This window comes from Ranitomeya variabilis, chromosome 2, assembly GCF_051348905.1.
Source record: "Ranitomeya variabilis isolate aRanVar5 chromosome 2, aRanVar5.hap1, whole genome shotgun sequence".
Classification (NCBI taxonomy): domain Eukaryota; kingdom Metazoa; phylum Chordata; class Amphibia; order Anura; family Dendrobatidae; genus Ranitomeya; species Ranitomeya variabilis.
The window spans coordinates 1,005,690,705-1,005,714,546 of record NC_135233.1 but is presented as its reverse complement, the minus strand read 5'-3'; the positions used below and the strand labels follow the sequence as shown (position 1 = coordinate 1,005,714,546).

Sequence of the window (23,842 nt, the reverse complement as noted above, 5' to 3'; positions counted from 1 at the left end):
AAGTGCATGTTTTGAAGATGCTGGTGAACTTATTGGTTATTAATAATGATAATTGACCTAGACCACAAACTGGACAGTATGAGCGCTGCATGTGAACGCAAGAAGTTTCCACTCACTGTCTTAACCTTTTGATTTTTCATTACGGTAGCGACCAATGATTTAACAGTTGAGAACTGTTTTTCTTTTAAATACCATCACACTTGCGATTGCCAGTAGAGATGAGCGAACTTATTTGGAAAATGTTCAACAATCTCAAATTCGGCATGAGCGTAGTACATTCGGATTCGTGTATTTTTACCTCCTAGTTGGCAAAAATTAGTCACCATCGGTAAATTATCGCATTTCCCCTAATGCTTTTGCTATGACTTTGGCTAGGATGGTGGTTGTGTATGGTGAGCGGGGAGGATGTGTTTTATGAGTGGAGGGAGTGTGTATAGGTCGGACAAGCAGCGGAGTGTAAATTTTTTTGTAATAACTTAATGTGTGTACGTTCCGGAAGCCAGTCAGGGAGGAGAAACAATCCACAACGTCATGACACAAGGGCTTCTGTCATTGACCACCAAAGTCACATGTCCCTCTCCAAATAAAAAGCAGACATGCTGTTTTGCTGGCACCATTTTCTCAGTGTAACAGTGCAGAGAGGCTGCTCCTGCTGCTGCAAGTTATATAGTTAGATAGGATCCTGTCCTGCTTGAAATCGACCTTCCAGTATCTAACTTGTTTATACTAATAGTGTTGTGCAGGTAAGAGTCTATATTTCCTGCTCGTTTGGGCTAAAACTGTGTAGCAGTCAGAACTCAAGAGTCCCCATTTCTAACTGAAATCGTTAGGCCTAATAATGGGGTTTAGCCAGGAGGCCCCATTTGCTAATCAAAATCGTTAGGGCTAATAGTGTTGTGCAGGCCGGAGTCCACATTTCCTACTCAAAATCGTTTGAACTAGTACTGTGTTGCAGTCAGGACTCAAGAGGCCCACATTTGCTAATCAAATTCATTAGTGTTGTGAAATCCGTAGACCACATTTCTTACTCAAAATCGTTTGGGCTAATACTGTGTTGCAGACAGGACTCCCCATTTGCTAATTAAAATTGTTACGACTAATATTGGGGTTCAGCAGGAGTCCCCATTTGCTAACCAAAATCGTTAGGGCTAATAATATTGTGCAGACCAGAGTCTAAATTTCCTACTCAAAATCATTTGAGCTAGTGCTGTGTTGCAGTCAGGACTCTGGAGGCTCCATTTGCTAATCAAAATCGTTAGGGCTAATATTGTTGTTCAGGAATACTATCTCAGAAAATAAATACTGAGTGTTCATTTAGCAACAGGTGACTGACAGGTCTGGGCTTAAGCTTGCGAAAGAGCTGGTTAAAAGAGGGGAAGGCTACATACAACATGAGTGGGAAAAAGCGAGGTCATGGTGGAAGTGGGAATGGGTTTTGTGTTCGACGTGTACGTGGGTTAGGTGTTAATATTAATGAAAGCTCAACTGAACAAACACCGTCTCATCCTATCTAAAAACAGCTGACAACATATGTTACTGGACGGACTATTTGACTCTCTTTCTTTGGCAGAGGTCCAGCGGTACACCTTGTAGATGAAGGGCAGAAAGAGCATGTGCACTAATGGATGGCAAGCGCTGTATCAAGTGGCCTCTCCTTTTCTTTCACCTAAACATCACACACAGTACTACACTCAGAGGTGGCACCCCAATCATCCTTGTTTTCCCCACATCACAACTTTCCAACTGCCTAAATGAATGTGGGGAACCACAGATGAGCCAGTCTGCAGAGCTGTTCACACATTCTATTCTATGAGCATCAGAGGTCTGCTCCAAAGATTCACAGAATCCAGAGGAGGAAAGCATCTGCAACGATGCCCAAGATTTTTTCCTTTTGGATCCGGGGTTGGATGAAGTAGGGTCTGAGCAGAATCCAGACCCTCGTCACCTGACATTAACCACCAAGGGTGGAGTTAATACTAATAAGTCTCAGATAAGACTCAGATTCCTGAGCCGCACGCTGTCAGGGCAGGAAGAGGAGGAGGGTGGCTCTCAGGGCGAGAAGTGGGATAACAAAGAGGATGATGATGAGGTTGTAGATCTTACTTGGTGTGAATTGAGACAGCAAAGGATGACCCAACTCATGTCACCTGCCAACTTTGCAAAAAATTACTCGGTAAAGGCAATAATTTGACTGCTACATACATAAACCGGCATATCCGTGTTCATTATACTGTTTTTACTTTGTGGAAATTGATGCCACTTTGTTGGTGTGTGGCAATAATTTTTTGAAATGTTTGCACTCTAAGTTGGGTCTCCTTCATGTGTATTGCCTGTAGCAGTAGGGCTCCCTGACTGGCAGGCCTGCCCTTACTTTCACTCAGTACCTGTATTACTATCCTTACTGTTTTCTAACATTAGTGCTTTACCAAGCTGATATTTGTGCCACCTGAGTGTGGCTGGAAAAAAAGACAGTTTGAGCTGTTGCATGAGGTATCAGGACACCCAGGATAGAAGGCTTATCCTGCTCCCTCACCCACCTCATCTTAATTGAAACATCAATTCCAAGCTGTAAATGCTGGCCCAGACCCTGATACCTCATGCATGGCCCATGGCTGACTGCTGCTGTGCCATTATAAAATGATCTACTGAGGGTCAATTGATTCCACTTTTCCTGGTGTCTGTCCCTAATTTTTGAAATGTTTGTACTCTAAGTAGACCTCTCAGAGCATCAGGCCTACACCTGTCACTCATCTACCTGTTACTGATCAATGTTTGAGCTGGTCCAAGTCCTGTCCCATGTATCCATGCTGTGCACTTATACTATTTGTACTCTGTGTCAATTGAAGCCATTTTTCCTGGTGTCACCTCTTAAGGTGTTGTCTATCTTTGGTTGTGCCTCTCATTGAATTCAATAGGGTTTGGGTATGTTTGACAAACTGTTTAGGGAACATGTTCGGCGAACAGTGGGAAGTTCCTTGACTTGTTCGCTCATCTCTAATTGCCAGTTTTATTTATTTTTTCCCTTTATATTATCCCTTTAATGATTGTTATTCAGATATCAGATCTTTTTTACTGGACCAGTAGTGATTTATCCAAAAAACTAAAGGTGATTATAAACAATGTTTGCATATTTTTAGAAAGTTGGAAAAATATAAAACATTATATTTTTTTCCTTTTTTATGGTAATGTTCGCCTTAAATATTGATGGAATTCTAGAACACATTTATTCTGTACATATGAAGATGTCCTTCAACTACAAGAGCAAATCAGGTTCCTTTGGATAAAACATTTGCCTTATTTCATAGCCATTGAATTGTTATGAAGATTCTGCAAGTATACAGGGTACACAGCCGATACAGATATACAGATATACAGTATGTACAGCTGATACAGATGTACAGTGCAGACCAAAAGTTTGGAAACACCTTCCCATTTAAAAATGTTTCTGTATTTTCATGACTATGAAAATTGTAAATTCACACTGAAGGCATCAAAACTATGAATTAACACATGTGGAATTATATACTTAACAAAAAAGTGTGAAACAACTGAAGTTATGTCTTATATTCTAGGTTCTTCAAAGTAGCCACCTTTTGCTTTGATGACTGCTTTGCACACTCTTGGCATTCTCTTGATGGGCTTCAAGAGGTAGTCACCGGGAATGGTTTTCACTTCACAGGTGTGCCCTGTCAGGTTTAATAAGTGGGATTTCTTGCCTTATAAATGAGGTTGGGACCATCAGTTGTGTTGTGCAGAAGTCTGGTGGATACTCAGCTGATAGTCCTACTGAACAGACTGTTAGAATTTGTATTATGGCAAGAAAAAAGCAGCTAAGTAAAGAAAAACGAGTGGCCATCATTACTTCAAGAAGTAAAGGTCAGTGATTCCGAAAAATTGGGAAACTTTGAAAGTGTCCCCAAGTGCAGTTGCAAAAACCATCAAGCGCTACAAAGAAACTGGCTCACATGAGGACCGCCCCAGGAAAGGAAGACCAAGAGTCACCTCTGCTTCTGTGGATAAGTTTATCCGAGTCACCAGCCTCAGAAATCGCAGGTTAACAGCAGCTCAGATTAGAGACCAGGTCAATGCCACACAGAGTTCTAGCAGCAGACACAGCTCTACAACAACTGTTAAGAGGAGACTTTGTGCAGCAGGCCTTCATGGTAAAATAGCTGCTAGGAAACCACTGCTATGGACAGGCAACAAGCAGAAGAGACTTGTTTGGGCTAAATAACACAAGGAATGGACATTGGACCAGTGGAAATCTGTGCTTTGGTCTGATGAGTCCAAATCTGAGATCTTTGGTTCCAACCACTGTGTCTTTGTGTGACGCAGAAAAGGTCAACGGATGGACTCTACATGCCTGGTTCCCACCGTGAAGCATGGAGGAGATGGTGTGATGGTGTGGGGGTGCTTTGCTGGTGACACTGTTGGGGATTTATTCAAAATTGAAGGCATACAAAACCAGCATGGCTACCACAGCATCTTGCAGAGGCATGCTATTCCATCTGGTTTGCATTTAGTTGGACTAATTTTTCAACAGGACAATGACCCCAAACACACCTCCAGGCTGTGTAAGGGCTATTTGACCAAGAAAGAGAGTGATGGGGTGCTACGCCAGATGACCTGGCCTCACAGTCACCAGACCTGAACCCAATCGAGATGGTTTGGGGTGAGCTGGACCGCAGAGTGAAGGCAAAATGGCCAACAAGTGCTAAGCATCTCTGGGAACTCCTTCAAGATTGTTGGAAGACCATTTCCGGTGACTACTTCTTGAAGCTCATCAAGAGAATGCCAAGAGTGTGCAAAGCAGTCATCAAAGCAAAAGGTGGCTACTTTGAAGAACCTAGAACATAAGACATATTTTCAGTTGTTTCACACTTTTTTGTTAAGTATATAATTCCACATTTGTTAATTCATAGTTTTGATGCCTTCAGTGTGAATGTACAATTTTCATAGTCATGAAAATACAGAAAAATCTTTAAATGAGAAGGTGTGTCCAAACTTTTGGTCTGTACTGTACACTATATACAGCTGATACAGATGTACTACATTTACAGATGGACAGTATATACAGATGTATGGTATATACAGCTGATACAGATGTACAGTATATACAGCTGATACAAATGTACAGAACCACCATCAGGGTACTGGCGTATGGGGCCCTCTGTCTTCTGCTCATCAGGCCCCAGAGGCAGGATCCTGCTGCTTCAGTAACTGATTGTGCGCTCTCTTCACATCATTGTCATACGCAGCAACAGTGGTGGGTGCCTCAGCTGAATCGAGCAGAGGGCACCGCTGGACCTCGGCCAGGAAAGGAGAACCTGTAAGGCTGCACTGTGGGGCTCCAATGTACTGTTTTGGGGTGCATTATTCTACTATGGGGTTGCATTATACTGCCATGGGGCTGCATTATACTGCCATAGGGCTGCATTGTACTGGTATGGGGCTGCATTATACTGCTGTAAATGACTATGGGGTGCATTATACTATTATGGATGACTATGGGGGCAATATAGAGAGACATGAGGCAGAATGGGAGGACACGTGGGCTCCAGAGTGTGGGATATTATTACTGAAGGGTCTAATTACACTGTGTTCCAAATTATTATGCAAATTGGATTTAAGTGTCATAAAGATTTAATTGTTTTGTTTTTCAAATAAACTTGTTGATGGTATTGTGTCTCAGGGCTCAATGGATCACTGAAATCAATCTTAAACACATGTGATAATTGGTTTTCCAGGTGATTCTAATTAAAGGAAAACTACTTAAAAATGATGTTCCACATTATTAGGAAGGTCACAGTTTTCAAGTAACATGGGAAAGAAAAAGGATCTCTCTGCTGCTGAAAAGCATCAAATAGTGCAATGCCTTGGTGAAGGGATGAAAACATTAGAAATTTTCCAAAAACATAAGCGTGATCATCGTACTGTTAAGAGATTTGTGGCTGTATCTGAGCACAAATGTGTTTGTGCTGATAAAGGCATAATGAGGAAGATTTCTGCCAGGCAAGTTCATCGGATTAAGAGAGCAGCTGCTAAAAAGCCATTACAAAGCAGCAAACAGATATTTGAAGCTGCTGGTGCCTCTGGAGTCCCTCGAACCTCAAGGTGTAGGCTCCTTCAAAGGCTTGCTGTGGTGCATAAACCTACTATTCGGCCACCCTTAAACAGTGTTCACAAGCAGAAATGGTTGTATTGGGCCCACACATACATAAAGACTAATTTCCAAACAGTCTTGTTTACTGATAAGTGTTGAGCAACCCTGGATGGTCCAGATGGATGGAGTAGTGGATGGTTGGTGGATGGCCACCATGTCCCAACAAGGCTGCAACGTCAGCGAGGAGGTGGAGGAGTCATGTTTTGGGCCAGAATCATGGGAAACAGCTGGTAAGGCCCTTTAAGGTTCCTGAAGGTGTGAAAATGACCTCTGCAAAGTATATAGAGTTTCTGACTGACAACTTTCTTCTATGGTCTAAAAAGAAGAAATGTGCCTTCAGGAGCAAAATCATCTTCATGCTGACAATTCACCATCTCATGCTGCAAAGAATACCTCTGAGTCATTGGCTGCTATGGGCATAAAAGGAGATAAACTCATGGTGTGGCCACCATCTTCCCCTGACCTCAACCCTATAGAGAACCTTTGGAGGATCATCAAGCAAAAGATCTATGAGGGTGGGAGGCAGTTCACATCCAAACAGCAGCTCTGGGAGGCTATTCCAACTTCATGCAAAGAAATACAAGCAGAAACTCTCCAAAAACTCACAAGTTCAATGGATGCAAGAATTGTGAAGGTGACATCAAAGAAGGGTCCTATGTTAACATGTAACTTGGGCTGTTGGGATGTTTTAGCTTTAAATAGCTTTTTTGTTCAGTGAATGTGACCTCCTAATGCTGCAAATTCCACAAATGAGCATTTTCAGTTCTTTAAAACATATCAAATGTTTAGAAATTCTACTGTGCATAATAATTTGGAACAGTGCATTTTGAGTTTTTATTCATCTTGGAGATTATACTGTTATCATTGGGAGGTTTCTACAATAAAATTCGATGTATAATCTAATGGGTGATGACTTTTATTAGACTGACTGTCATTTGCACCGACCATTTAGGAAAATCTGATAAAAATGTAATTTGCATAATAATTTGGAACATAGTGTAAAGGATATTATTTTTGAGGATACTGTCACTGTGAAGGGTGACATGGTCACTTTTTTTCTTCATCTGGCATAGTATAGATGTTGGGGAATGTGCTCTCGATAACTGTATTATTTTCTGCAGAGATCACTGCATTATCTGTGCAGTGACACTATATACAGAGCTCCTGTGTATAATGGCACTGGTAATCCCTGTATTACCTGTACACCAACACTATATACAGAGCTCCTCTGAATAATGTCACAAGTGATCACCGTATAACCTGTACACTGACATTATATAAAGAGCTCCTGTGTATAATGTCACTGGTGATCACTGTATTACCTGTACACTGACACTATATACAGAGCTCATTTCTATAATGTCTCCGGTGATCATTGTCTTACCTGTACACTGACACTATATACAGAGCTCCTGTGTATAATGGCACTTATGGTAAGATTAGTATTTTTTTTTTATTAATGATCAGCATTGCAGTATTCGGGCACTATGTGTTCCGGCCATGGTGTATATGGTTTATTCAGTCACTAAGATGTGGTAATATGTGGTCTGGTCACTGTGTGACAGTATTTGTCCCTTGTATGAGGTATTATTGATCATTTTAAAAATTGTATGTGACACATTCCCTTAAAGAAACATTAAGAAAAATATACCTAAAAAGAGTATTGAATATTTTAACAAATATTTAATAGGTTAGAGTAGAGCAGGGCCCTGGCAAAAGAGTCTACCTAGTCGTGGTGGCATTTTAAAAATAATCTTTTAGCCTAAACAAAAGCTGCTGGTTATGTATGTGATCTGGTGTTAGATGGGAACTGATAATGTGTGATTGGTGATGATGTGGTGCACATGTGGAGTTTTTCTATGAGTGGGAGGTAGGGCTGTGGAAGGTTCGAGGGTTTGTAGGCGGAGCTGAGGTGAAGCCTGAGCGGAGTCTCAAGGGGGCCCGAAAATATAGCCAGTATGGGGCCCCAAAATTCCTGGTGGCAGCCCTGCAGATGTACAGCATATACAGCTGATGCATATATACAGTTGATACAGAAGTACACTATTTACAGCTGATATAGATATAAACTATTTACAGTATATACAGCTGATACTCACCAATGTCACAATTTTTGGATTCCTTATAAATTAAGGCGTGTGGTATTTTCCATCCAGCGTTGTCAGTAACACTGGGGTGACAGGACTTTTTGCCTTGAAGATTGTTCCATGTGATATCTTTATCCGTCTTCTTTACTAAGGCTACAATTCTGTTTGAGCCAAACTCTGCATTACAAATATATTGTGAAGTAAATATAGGGAATTTGTAAAGTACCTCAATCATCTGTATTATTTCATATGGAGTGAATATAGTGGCAAATAGGCAGCATAATCCATACAGTATGTATGCAAATATTATTGCAGATTTCCCTTATGCAATGTAAAAAATGACATTTTTGGCTTGGAATATTTCAACATGTTCTCTACTGCATTCAATGGTTGGACAAATTGGACTTGAAGAGATGTGCCGGAGTGAGATGATTTTGGCCCCCTGGACATAATAAGGTGATGTTACATTTGCATAAAATAATTTCTCCGCAAATCAAATTTCCCCAGAAAAAAAAGCGTGAACAGCTAAATTCAAATTTTGCCTATTCCACTCATCTCTAGTTACTGGGGTATGATAGCAGCTGATAGGACCCTCAGCGAATGTCGGACCTGCTGTTGATGATCTATCCAAAGTATAAGCAGGGCTAGCATTAGGGGCAGGCAGACTAGGCAGCTGCCTAGGGCCCCCGCTTCCCCAGGGGCTACCAGCCAGTGGTGTGTGGCGAATAGCGGCACACCACACGGCCGCTATGGGGCCTGTGATTCAAGGGGCCTCATAATGATACAGTTGAAAGCGATTTGGAGGAGAGAGCATCAGATGATGCTCCCTCCCAATCATTTGCCTGAGTCTCGGACACTGCGAGCGCGCGATGATGTCACTTCATTGTGCACTATGCTGTGTGCTGGGCAATGGAGCTGCTGAGATGCTCTGCAGACCCTGGAGCAGCGGGGGAACAAGGAGGAGAGGTGAGTATTCTATATATTTTTCTTATATATCAGTGAGCATGTAGTGGCCATAGCACTGTAGGACGCATTGGATTCTATGAGGGGGCGTACATTATATTCTATGAAGTGGGCTGCATTATATTCTATGGGGGTTGCATTATACTTTATGGGGGTCTGCATTATACTCTATGAGGGGGCTGCATTATACCCTATGAGGGGGCTGCATTATACCCTATGGGGGCTGCATTATATTCTATGGGGGGCTGCATTATACCCTATGAGGGGGCTGCATTGTATTCTATGGGGGGCTTCATTATACTATATGGGGGCCACATATTCTTTAGGGGTGCTGAATTATGCTCTATGGGGGTGTATTATACTCTGAGGAGGTGGTTGCATTATACTCTATGGTGGGCTGCATTATACTCTATGACGGGGCTACATTATATTCTATGATGGCATCTGCATTATATTCTATGGGGGAGCTGCATTATATTCTATGGGGGGCTGCATTATACTATTTTTTTATATCAGTATTCATTATGCAAAGTAGGGGGCAGGTCACTGAGGGAGCAGTGACCTGTCAGCAGTGTGCATTATGAATATATAATCAGAGCACCACATACACCAACCCCGCCTTAGGACACGAGCAAATCATTAACACAAAACTAAAAATAAAGATTAGGTAGGTTACTATACACAATCTTGCTGACAGGTTCCCTTTAACAATACTGATATAAAATATTGACCACATACTGAATGTGTGAATGTGGTCATCACAGGTGTACACAGAGAGGAACCAGAAGACAACACTGTCTGATTTCTCCTACTCCTGCACTTATTAGAATTACTTCACCCTCATATTAAACAGTGCAGGTTTCTTTTAGCACTGCAGGGGTTAATCTGTTTCAGTTGAGAGCTCCTGGAAGCTTTCTTGGCTGATGCTCTTAGCTGTTCAATATTGGCCACTCCCCTCTCCTATTTAAAGGGAACATGTCGCCAAATTTGGTCGATATGAGATACGGGCACCACCTTTCAGGCCTGATATAAATCATTCTATAATGCTGTATATAAGCACCCAATGCGACCAGTAAGAGAAGAAAAATAATTTTTTATATACTCACTAGTGATGAGCGAGTATACTCATTGCTCAGGTTGTCCCCGAGCATGCTCGGGTGGTCTCTGAACATTTGTTAGTGCTCAGAGATTTAGTTTTTGTCAATGCAGCTGCATGATTTACAACTGCAAGACAGCTTGAATACATTTGGGGATTCCCTAGCAACCAGGCAACTGTTATGGTTCTCAATGGCAAGAGAACATAGCCCAGCATACATAAGAACTAGCTCTTGGAAGGATGGAAACTTAAACTGACCATGAACTAAACCTGCCGCACAACTAACAGTAGCCGGGTAGCGTGCCTGCGTTTTATCCCTAGACGCTCAGCGCCAGCCGGAGGACTAACTAATCCTGGCAGAGGAAAATACAGTCCTGGCTCACCTCTAGAGAAATTTCCCCGAAAGGCAGACAGAGGCCCCCACATATATTGGCGGTGATTTTAGATGAAAATGACAAACGTAGTATGAAAATAGGTTTAGCAAAATCGAGGTCCGCTTACTAGATAGCAGGAAGACAGAAAGGGTACTTTCATGGTCAGCTGAAAACCCTATCAAAACACCATCCTGAAATTACTTTAAGACTCTAGTATTAACTCATAACATCAGAGTGGCAATTTCAGATCACAAGAGCTTTCCAGACACAGAAACGAAACTGCAGCTGTGAACTGGAACAAAATGCAAAAAAACAAACAAGGACAAAAGTCCGACTTAGCTGGAAGTTGTCTGGAAGCAGGAACATGCACAGAAAGGCTTCTGATTACAATGTTGACCGGCATGGAAGTGACAGAGGAGCAAGGTTAAATAGCGACTCCCACATCCTGATGGGAACAGGTGAACAGAGGGGATGATGCACACAAGTTCAATTCCACCAGTGGCCACCGGGGGAGCCCAAAATCCAATTTCACAACAGTACCCCCCCCTCAAGGAGGGGGCACCGAACCCTCACCAGAACCACCAGGGCGATCAGGATGAGCCCTATGAAAGGCACGGACCAGATCGGAGGCATGAACATCAGAGGCAGTCACCCAAGAATTATCCTCCTGACCGTATCCCTTCCATTTGACCAGATACTGGAGTTTCCGTCTGGAAACACGGGAGTCCAAGATTTTTTCCACAACGTACTCCAACTCGCCCTCAACCAACACCGGAGCAGGAGGCTCAACGGAAGGCACAACCGGTACCTCATACCTGCGCAACAATGACCGATGAAAAACATTATGAATAGAAAAAGATGCAGGGAGGTCCAAACGGAAGGACACAGGGTTAAGAATCTCCAATATCTTGTACGGGCCGATGAACCGAGGCTTAAACTTAGGAGAAGAAACCCTCATAGGGACAAAACGAGAAGACAACCACACCAAGTCCCCGACACAAAGCCGAGGACCAACCCGACGCCGGCGGTTGGCAAAAAGCTGAGTCTTCTCCTGGGACAACTTCAAATTGTCCACCACCTGCCCCCAAATCTGATGCAACCTCTCCACCACAGCATCCACTCCAGGACAATCCGAAGATTCCACCTGACCGGAGGAAAATCGAGGATGAAACCCCGAATTACAGAAAAAAGGAGACACCAAGGTGGCAGAGCTGGCCCGATTATTGAGGGCAAACTCCGCTAAAGGCAAAAAAGCAACCCAATCATCCTGATCTGCAGACACAAAACACCTCAAATATGTCTCCAAAGTCTGATTCGTCCGCTCGGTCTGGCCATTAGTCTGAGGATGGAAAGCAGACGAGAAAGACAAATCTATGCCCATCCTAGCACAGAATGCCCGCCAAAATCTAGACACGAATTGGGTTCCTCTGTCAGAAACGATATTCTCCGGAATACCATGCAAACGAACCACATTTTGAAAAAACAGAGGAACCAACTCGGAAGAAGAAGGCAACTTAGGCAGGGGAACCAAATGGACCATCTTAGAGAAACGGTCACACACCACCCAGATGACAGACATCTTCTGAGAAACAGGAAGATCCGAAATAAAATCCATCGAGATGTGCGTCCAAGGCCTCTTCGGGATAGGCAAGGGCAACAACAATCCCCTAGCCCGAGAACAACAAGGCTTGGCCCGAGCACAAACGTCACAAGACTGCACAAAGCCTCGTACATCTCGTGACAGGGAAGGCCACCAGAAGGACCTTGCCACCAAATCCCTGGTACCAAAGATTCCAGGATGACCTGCCAACGCAGAAGAATGAACCTCAGAAATGACTTTACTGGTCCAATCATCAGGAACAAACAGTCTACCAGGTGGGCAACGATCAGGTCTATCCGCCTGAAACTCCTGCAAGGCCCGCCGCAGGTCTGGAGAAACGGCAGACAATATCACTCCATCCTTAAGGATACCTGTAGGTTCAGAATTACCAGGGGAGTCAGGCTCAAAACTCCTAGAAAGGGCATCCGCCTTAACATTCTTAGAACCCGGTAGGTATGACACCACAAAATTAAACCGAGAGAAAAACAACGACCAGCGCGCCTGTCTAGGATTCAGGCGTCTGGCGGACTCAAGATAAATTAAATTTTTGTGGTCGGTCAATACCACCACCTGATGTCTAGCCCCCTCAAGCCAATGACGCCACTCCTCAAAAGCCCACTTCATGGCCAAAAGCTCCCGATTCCCAATATCATAATTCCGCTCGGCGGGCGAAAATTTACGAGAAAAAAAAGCACAAGGTTTCATCACGGAGCAGTCGGAACTTCTTTGCGACAAAACCGCCCCAGCTCCGATTTCAGAAGCGTCGACCTCAACCTGAAAAGGAAGAGCAACATCAGGCTGACGCAACACAGGGGCGGAAGAAAAGCGGCGCTTAAGCTCCCGAAAGGCCTCCACAGCAGCAGGGGACCAATCAGCAACATCAGCACCCTTCTTAGTCAAATCAGTCAATGGTTTAACAACATCAGAAAAACCAGCAATAAATCGACGATAAAAGTTAGCAAAGCCCAAAAATTTCTGAAGACTCTTAAGAGAAGAGGGTTGCGTCCAATCACAAATAGCCTGAACCTTGACAGGATCCATCTCGATGGAAGAGGGGGAAAAAATGTATCCCAAAAAGGAAATCTTTTGAACCCCAAAAACGCACTTAGAACCCTTCACACACAAGGAATTAGACCGCAAAACCTGAAAAACCCTCCTGACCTGCTGGACATGAGAGTCCCAGTCATCCGAAAAAATCAGAATATCATCCAGATACACGATCATAAATTTATCCAAATAATCACGGAAAATGTCATGCATAAAGGACTGAAAGACTGAAGGGGCATTTGAAAGGCCAAAAGGCATCACCAAATACTCAAAGTGGCCCTCGGGCGTATTAAATGCGGTTTTCCACTCATCCCCCTGCTTAATTCGCACCAAATTATACGCCCCACGGAGATCTATCTTAGAGAACCACTTGGCCCCCTTTATGCGAGCAAACAAATCAGTCAGCAGTGGCAACGGATATTGATATTTAACCGTGATTTTATTCAAAAGCCGATAATCAATACACGGCCTCAAAGAGCCATCTTTCTTAGACACAAAGAAAAAACCGGCTCCTAAGGGAGATGACGAAGGACGAATATGTCCCTTTTCCAAGGACTCCTTTATATATTCTCGCATAGCAGCATGTTCAGGCACAGACAGATTAAATAAACGACCCTTAGGGTATTTACTACCCGGAATCAAATCTATGGCACAATCGCACTCCCGGTGCGGAGGTAATGAACCAAGCTTAGGTTCTTCAAAAACGTCACGATAGTCAGACAAGAATTCAGGAATCTCAGAGGGAATAGATGACGAAATGGAAACCAAAGGTACGTCCCCATGCATCCCCTTACATCCCCAGCTTAACACAGACATAGCTTTCCAGTCGAGGACTGGGTTATGAGATTGCAGCCATGGCAATCCAAGCACCAACACATCATGTAGATTATACAGCACAAGAAAGCGAATAATCTCCTGATGATCCGGATTAATTCGCATAATTACTTGTGTCCAGTATTGTGGTTTATTACTAGCCAATGGGGTGGAGTCAATCCCCTTCAGAGGTATAGGAGTTTCAAGAGGCTCTAAATCATACCCACAGCGTTTGGCAAAGGACCAATCCATAAGACTCAAAGCGGCGCCAGAGTCGACATAGGCATCCGCGGTAATAGATGATAAAGAACAAATCAGGGTCACAGATAGAATAAACTTAGACTGAAAAGTGCCAATTGAAACTGACTTATCAAGCTTCTTAGTACGCTTAGAGCACGCTGATATAACATGAGTTGAATCACCACAATAAAAGCACAACCCATTTTTTCGTCTAAAATTCTGCCGTTCGCTTCTGGACAGAATTCTATCACATTGCATATTCTCTGGCGTCTTCTCAGTAGACACCGCCAAATGGTGCACAGGTTTGCGCTCCCGCAGACGTCTATCGATCTGGATAGCCATTGTCATGGACTCATTCAGACCCGCAGGCACAGGGAACCCCACCATAACATCCTTAATGGCATCAGAGAGACCCTCTCTGAAATTCGCCGCCAGGGCGCACTCATTCCACTGAGTAAGCACAGACCATTTACGGAATTTTTGGCAGCATATTTCAACTTCATCTTGCCCCTGAGATAGGGACATCAAGGCTTTTTCCGCCTGAAGCTCTAAATGAGGTTTCTCATAAAGCAACCCCAAGGCCAGAAAAAACGCATCCACATTGAGCAACGCAGGATCCCCTGGAGCCAATGCAAAAGCCCAATCTTGAGGGTCGCCCCGGAGCAAGGAAATCACAATCCTGACCTGCTGTGCAGGATCTCCAGCAGAGCGTGATTTCAGGGACAAAAACAACTTGCAGTTATTTTTGAAATTTTGAAAGCAAGATCTATTCCCCGAGAAAAATTCAGGCAAAGGAATTCTAGGTTCAGATATAGGAACATGAACAACAAAATCTTGTAAATTTTGAACTTTCGTGGTGAGATTATTCAAACCTGCAGCTAAACTCTGAATATCCATTTTAAACAGGTGAACACAGAGCCATTCCAGGATTAGAAGGAGAGAGAGAGAGGAAGGCTGCAATATAGGCAGACTTGCAAGTGATTCAATTGAAAGCACACTCAGAACTGAAGGAAAAAAAAAAAAAAAAAATTTTCAGCAGACTTCTTTTTTCTCTCCTTTCTCTGCCAATTAATTTAACCCTTTGTGGGCCGGTCAAACTGTTATGGTTCTCAATGGCAAGAGAACATAGCCCAACATACATAAGAACTAGCTCTTGGAAGGATGGAAACTTAAACTGACCATGAACTAAACCTGCCGCACAACTAACAGTAGCCGGGTAGCGTGCCTGCGTTTTATCCCTAGACGCTCAGCGCCAGCCGGAGGACTAACTAATCCTGGCAGAGGAAAATACAGTCCTGGCTCACCTCTAGAGAAATTTCCCCGAAAGGCAGACAGAGGCCCCCACATATATTGGCGGTGATTTTAGATGAAAATGACAAACGTAGTATGAAAATAGGTTTAGCAAAATCGAGGTCCGCTTACTAGATAGCAGGAAGACAGAAAGGGTACTTTCATGGTCAGCTGAAAACCCTATCAAAACACCATCCTGAAATTACTTTAAGACTCTAGTATTAACTCATAACATCAGAGTGGCAATTTCAGATCACAAGAGCTTTCCAGACACAGAAACGAAACTGCAGCTGTGAACTGGAACAAAATGCAAAAAAACAAACAAGGACAAAAGTCCGACTTAGCTGGAAGTTGTCTGGAAGCAGGAACATGCACAGAAAGGCTTCTGATTACAATGTTGACCGGCATGGAAGTGACAGAGGAGCAAGGTTAAATAGCGACTCCCACATCCTGATGGGAACAGGTGAACAGAGGGGATGATGCACACAAGTTCAATTCCACCAGTGGCCACCGGGGGAGCCCAAAATCCAATTTCACAACAGGCAACCCTCACATGTATTCAGGCTGGCTACTAGCTGTAAATCATGCAGCTGCTTAGACAAAAACTAAATCTCCAAGCACTAACAAATACTCGGAGACCACCCGAGTGTGCTCGGGGAAAACCTGTGCAATGAGTATACTCGCTCATCACTAATACTCACATGTACGGCGGTCCGATCCAAGGGGTGTTGCTCTTCTTGGTCCGGCACCTCCAATCTTCTTATGATCGCCGTCCTCCTCCTTGTTTTGTGTGGATCACGTGTCCCTGCGTCATCCACAGAAGTCTCCTTAGTTTTGTGCTGCTGCGCAGGCGTATATCTCTATTCTGTTGAGGGCAGAGCAAAGTACTGCAGTGCCCAGTCAGAGAGTCCCGACGCCGAACCAACAAGAGCGACAGCTCTTGGACCAGACCGCCACACAGGTGAGTATACTATATGCAGCATTATACAATGCGGTATATCAGCCCTGAAAGCTGGTGGCCGTAACTCATATCGGTCAAACCTGGTGACAGGTTCACTTAAACAGGCCTCTGGCAATCAGGAAATGCTAGAGATAGCTTACATGCTGCACCGTTCAGGAGCTTGGAGGAGATTGGTTGAGGAGCAGTTTGGTGGATTTATCTGGTGACTGCTGCTTGGTCTGGTTGTGCACAAATCCATTTCTTCTACTTCTTTGAATTTTCTCTTCCTTCACTCCCCGATGTATCCCTCTGTTCTTTGTGTGAGGTTATTTCTAGGATGGGTATTTTCCTTAATTCCTGTAGGTATTACCTTGTTAGTCTGGTTGATGTATTTCCATACATTACTACTCCCCACTTCCCTGGGTGAAGGAGGAGAACAGACTTATGGTGAACCCCTGGAGCTCAGCCAGGAGCATGGCCCCGGCGTCTTCACCATTAGAAGTAATCCATGGAGCAGTGATAGATAGGGTGCCCTTTAGTGCTAAGGACAGATAGGTGCCCCTGGTGCTGGGATACCTGACAACAGAGTTGTGACAGTGACCTGTATCCTTTATAATCATAATGTGTTATTATGGTTTTCCACTGTGTCCTTAAAAAATATGATTTTTTTGATAAGCTGTCCAGAAAAAATAAAAAGTCAGGTTGGCCACTCTGGAACTATTAGATATTTTTTCATCAGATGCGGTCTGTCTAGTTCATTTTTTTAAATTCTCTTTTTTAGTGGGCGATACAATACAGACATAACTAACAACCTTATATAACTCTGTAATTCAGAACAACTGTGATGTGTTCAGCGCAGACTGTTAAATCTGGGAGTGATGTTCTGGTGTAAAGTGTAAGGTTTTATGTCAGTGATATCAGCAGATCTATAACTACAGTATTCACTAGAGCCGGTACTGTACCTATATTATGTACACTGCATGTTACCTGTATATTCTGCCCCAGGTATCTGGCACGGGATCAAGTCATCTACCGAAAAAAAGAAAAAACAGAGGTAATTTTTATAAATATCTATATAAAAACTAGCTGTATAGTATGTTTTAACATGTACAAAGATTTGTAGGCATACTCCCCAAAACATAAATAAAACATAATAAAAATACATTTATGGTATTTATCAAAATATAAAATTAATTAACCTGACCAGTAAATGTACACACTATAAAGAGAATAAAGTTGAAACCCCAGAATTGTGGTTTTTAGGACTATACAACTGCACAAAAATGTAATAAGGAACCATCAAAACTTCGTATCTAAGATTAACAATAAAGTAGTTATGTGGGAATTTGGATTTTAGTTTGCCTTATGATTAAATTGAAATTAATCTTCTATATTAACCCTCCACACACTGGGCCACTTTATTGGTATTCACTGCACAGATAAATAGCGTTGGAGAGAGTGACAGAGTATGAGTGACCAGGAGCTTATTAAAGGGACTTGCACATTGCCATGCACATGTATAACAGCCAGGTAAAAGGATAAAATGTTTTACAGTTTATTATTTCATTACAATTGGTTGTTAACGACCAAAGCAGTAAGGATCTCCAGGGATATAGGATACTATCGCATATCCATCATGAATAATATATATATATATATATATATATATATATATATATATATATATATATATATATATATATATATATATATATACTTGCTTCTTCTTCATCTTCTAATGTACATTGTGCAGTCAGGTCCGATGGGCGTCGCGGGTCGGGGTCTGGTGTCTGCTCTCTTTCTGCGATGCCATCCTCCTTCTTCTTTGTGTTGATGATGCATCATACGTCGTCCACCCAGTCTTCCCCGGCATCATGCTCCTGGGCAGGCGTACTTTTGTGCACTGACCAATGTACTGCAGTGCGCATGTGCCGAAAAAGGTCATAGAGCCCTGGCACATGCGCACTGCAGTACTTTATTCTGCCCTGGTCAGAGCAGAGAAGTACGCCTGTGCAGAAGTGCGATTCCGGGGACACTGTTCGGATGACTAGGAAACCAGAAGGAGGACGGCATCGGTTCTGTGTGAATTTATGTCCAATTTTACTTTTTTTTCTTTTTGTTTTGCGTTTTTCCAATATACACAATAGAAATAAACGTGGATAAAAAACAAGTGTAATTGCAGTAATGTTCTGGGAGAAAAACATCATGTTCTGGAACAATTTCAAGGGTGCCAACATTTTCAGTCACGATTGTATTTGTATGTAAAGTAAGCTGCGGAGACACCATCACGTGTTTCTCAACGCAAGCAATGAATAGCCAGGCCTTTCTCCGGGAAGGAACAACCACGGGAAGGGCAGCATCCAATAAAGGAGAATATCCAATAAAGGAAGACCACCTATGCCAAGCATGGTATCCATCCACAAACAACTGTTTCGGGGTTTTTGCCCCTCATCAGTGTGGAGTAGGAAACTGGCTATTAGGAGCAGTGCCTAGTGAAAGGCTATGAAGGAACAGATGAATGACCTCGGGGAGACCAAAACATCCAACACTGCGGAGACACCATCACGTGTTTCTCAACGCAGTGATCCAGAACACTGCCCCCATCCCTTATGGGAAATATGCAAACGCATGTAAAGTAAGCTGCGGAGACACCATCACGTGTTTCTCAACGCAAGCAATGAATAGCCAGGCCTTTTTCCGGGAAGGAACGACCACGGGAAGGGCAGCATCCAATAAAGGAGAATATCCAATAAAGGAAGACCACCTATGCCAAGCATGGTATTCATCCACAAACAGCTGTTTCAGGGTTTTTGCCCCTCATCAGTGTGGAGTAGGAAACTGGCTATTAGGAGCAGTGCCTGGTGAAAGGCTATGAAGGAACAGATGAATGACCTCGGGGATACGATTGTATTTGTGTCTGGAATTGGCTAATGAAAGATTGGAGGAATTAGACATACCACCAAAAGAAGAACTAGGGTGCAAGGGAATTTATCCACAAATCTCTAGCGTTCTCTGCACACTGACTTTAGATACAACAATTTCAGTACAACAATTACAGTCAAATTATTTTTCGTAAAGGTGATAAATCCTGTAATTCTAGATACTGAACAGTATATAAAGAAATATGCTTGAGTAATCTCAAGGATGTGAGCTTGTTACAGTAAGTGTTTTGCCCTCTGAATATAGGGCAATATGTTTGTATTTATGTGCTGGTCAGTTGGTTATAGCACCATCTAGTGGTAAGAAAGTCCTCTCCAGAAGAAGACAAACCTCAGGATCTTAGCAAACACTGCCCCCTACACAAGAAACCACATCCTCTGCTAAAATGCTGAGCCTTCAGGCAGAAGTCTCTAGAAGACCACAAAGGTTTCCTCAAAGAAAACAAGATATGTTTCAGATGCTGTGCAATGACCTCGCACTTCGCCGAGAACTGTGAAACCAGTGTGAAATGCGAAGAATGTGGTAGCGTGGAGCACAACACAGCTTTACACCCTGGACCACCTTCAGGGGTATCGTCGCAACTAGAAGAGTGTGGTGAAAGGCCAATGGCCTCAATGTAGACACCCCAGTAGTCACTTCTCAGTGTACAGAGATCTGCAAGGAACTTGTAGCAGGAAGATCCTGCTCGAAGATCTGCTTTGTCAGAGTCTACCCAGCGAGCCACCGGGATAAAGCAATCAAGGTATATGCAATCTTGGATGATCAGAGCAAAAGGTTTTTAGCCAAGTCCTTTCTCTTCGACACCTTCAACATTGCTGGCCTCGGTTCTCCTTACCCCCTTGAAGACATGTGTGGGTACTGTCGAGATGGCGGGGAGAAAAGCAACTGGATTAAAGGTAGAGTCTATAGATGGTCAAACCTGCACAGCCTTGCCATTAATACAGGAGCGCAACCAGACTCCTGACAATAGGTCCGAGATACCTACACCAGAGGTAGCAGCTCACCATTCCCATCTGAAGCGTATAGCCCATCTGATACCGGAAGAAGCTCCGATTGTCTTACTCCTCAGAAGAGACATACTACGAGTCCATAAAGCTAGAGGACAGATTAACGGCCTAGAGAACGCCCCACATGCACAGATACTTGACCTGGGATGGGTGATTGTAAGAGACGTCTGTTTAGGTAGAGCACACAAGCTGACCTCAGTCAGCAGTATGCTCACCAATACTCTTGAAAATGGACATCCGTTTCTCTTCCAGCTATGTGAGAGTAGCTTCCTGATAAAAGAGTTGCTACACAATGCTCCTCAACCTTGTCTGCTAGCTGATCCTTCCTAGGAAGACCACGCATGTGATGGTGAGCAAGATCATATAGGGCGCACAGTTTTCCACAGAACAAGAGAAGACAACAAGGTAGCAATGTCCACAGAAGACAGACTGTTTTTGGACATCATGGATAGAGAGATAGTAAGAGATGAGTCAAAGAGTTGGATAGATCCTCTACCATTTAAACCCCAGAGGCAACGCTTACCCAACAACAGTGAACTTGTATACGGTCGATTTGTCTCCCTCAAATGCAAACTGCAGAAGGCACCAGAAATGAGAGAGCACTTCTTTGCCTTCATGGAGAGAATATTTTAGAATGGCCATGCAGAAATTGCACCTGCGCTTCAAGATCCGAGGAATGTTGGTATTTACCCATTTTTGGTGTGTATCATCCTAATAAACCTGGTCAGATAAGAGTAGTATTTGACTCAAGCACCAGATATGAAGATGTCTCACTAATCGATGTCTTTCTGTCTTGCCCTGACCTCAATAACAGACTTCTAGGAGTACTTCTTCACTTCCGCAGAGAAGCAGTGGCATTTATGGATGACATACAAGAGATGTTTCACTGCTTCCTTGTCAAAAAATATCATAGAAACTATTTGAGATTCTTCTGGTACCGTGATAATGACCCCTACAAAGATATCATGGAGTATCGGATGAAAGTGCACATCTTTTGGAATGGCCCTTCTCCTGCTGTCGCCATCTATGGCCTTAGACATTCAGCCAGAGAGGACAAAGAAAAGTACGGGTCGGATATTAGAGCGTTTGTGGAGAAGGATTTCTACATGGATGACTGCTTGAAATCCATACACAAGGATGAATTGGCAGTTAGTCTCCTAAAAAGGGCACAAGAAATGCTCACTTTGTCCAATTTGAGGCTGCAAAAAAATCGCTTCCAACAGTTGAAAAATGATGGCAGCTTTTCCCTCTCAAGATTACTCAACTGATCTAAAAGTCTTGGATTTAAACACAGACTCCCTTCCCATGCAACGGAGCCTTTGTTTGCTCTGGGATTTGAAGAGAGATGCAATTACCTTTCGAATCAATGAAGGAGAGAAACCATTCATGCGTAGAGGCATTCTGTCTGTGATAAACAGCTTGTACGGTCCTCTAGGATTTGTAACCCTTATAACTATCCAAGGTAAAATGATGTTGAGAGACTTCACCCAAGAGATGCCTGAATGGAATGATCCGCTTCCCATGGATAAGAGAGATTTGTGGGCAAGATGGAAGAAATCCTTAGAAGTCTTGTCAAATCTTTACGTGGCACGTCCATATGCTTCTGTACCATCAACAGAAGTCAGGACGCAAAGGCTCTGTATCTTCTGCGATGCCTCAACCAAAGCGATTGCAGCAGTAGCATATCTGAAAACTACTGACATTAAAGAACAATGTCATGTAAGGCTTGTTATGAGCTGGACAAAACTGGTCCCAGTCCAAGAGCACACAGTAGAGTTAGCTGAACTTATCTCAACAAAAATTGATCTGGAAATCAAGGATGTTGAGTTCTACTCAGACAGCAAAGTAGTTTATGGGTACATTTTCAATGAAACTCGAAGCCTTTATGTTTATGTCAGCAATCGGGTGCTAAGGATCAGGAGATCCACTTGCCCTAAACAGTGTCGCTATGTGTCCACACACCACAATCCTGTGGACCACGCAACTAGATCTATTGAATCAAGACACCTTAAGGACATAACCTGGTTTACGGGCCCTGCATTCTTATACCGTTCGACGCCTTACAGTGATGAGTCAGACACCTTTGAACTGGTAGATCCAGATGCAGATGAGGAAATCCGCCCTCAGGTATCCGTTCTACATACAATGACTTCAGACAATTACCTCAAATCCCACCATTTCAGCAGGTTCTCCACCTGGAACTCACTTGTTCATGCCATCACTTGTTTAATTCATGTGGCTCAGTCTTACAAGTCAAAATCACCTGCCAGTCAGAAGCATTGCAAAGGCTGGCACCACTGCAAGCATGCCTTTACCATTCCAAACCTAGAAAATGCCAGACCCTTGACTGCACTTTCTAGTGATGCTGAAGATCCAACCATTCTCACTCCCGCCATGTTACTCACTCAGAAAACCAATACTCTCAGCGCTCCACTGGGAGAATTCAGCAACAAGGACCTTTACATACGTCAATTGAGACAAGTTCAAAGTCTCTCCAATATCTTCTGGGATAGATAGAGAAAGCAGTATCTCTCCACCTTACAGCCTAGGAAGAAGTGGCAGATCAACAAGCCGAACATCAAACTCTGTGATGTTGTACTTATGAAAGACAGCCAGTCACACGGAAATGAGTCGCCACTGGGAATCATCACCAAAGTATTCCCAAGCAAGGACATGAAGGTGCGCAAGGTCAAGGTCAAAGTGTGGAAGGCTGGGGAGAGTAAACTATTCCTCAGACCAGTTGCAGAACTAGTTTTATTGTTTTTGCCAAAAGAGCCAGTAAGTGGCATCAGTTCATGCCAAGCAGGGAGTGTTCTGCCCTCTGAATATAGGGCAATATGTTTGTATTTATGTGCTGGTTAGTTGGTTATAGCACCATCTAGTGGTGGCTAAATGTGTAGCCTGTGTCCTGCTCCAACTTCAGTTTGCTATCCTGAGTAAAGCATATCTGGTAAGATTAGTATATCTGTTCTTGCAATGCAGTATTGTACAGAAATATGATTAACTGTATAACAGTCAGTATATAGGAGATGTGATTATACAGCTATGTATTTCCATGTTAAAGTTTGCATCATACTGTGTACTTTCCTGTTAATTGTAAGTGTTAGCTGTGTGATTGTAAGGAGGTGAAGCACAAGAAGAGTCCGGGGGTGGTTACCTTCTCGGCTCCATGCCTGGAACCATTGAGCTGTGCTACAGGTTCTCCAGGGGGCAGACTTAGAGACTGGAACAGGAAGGAAGCTGGGCAGAAAGCAGGAAAGGTATGCGCGCAAGGGTCATAGC

The 23,842-nt window shown here is 43.3% G+C and overlaps 1 protein-coding gene across 1 annotated transcript in view; it reads right to left on the bottom strand.

Moving 5' to 3' along the window:
- The window catches only part of LOC143808511 (saxiphilin-like), a 119,450-nt gene that overhangs the window by 35,928 nt on the left and 59,680 nt on the right, over positions 1-23,842 (bottom strand). The window contains exons 14-15 of the mRNA XM_077291260.1: positions 17,601-17,642; positions 8,263-8,427 (exon numbers count right to left, since the gene is read on the bottom strand). Coding sequence (XP_077147375.1) covers positions 8,263-8,427; positions 17,601-17,642 — 207 coding nt within the window. The remainder of the gene's footprint in view (positions 1-8,262; positions 8,428-17,600; positions 17,643-23,842) is intronic.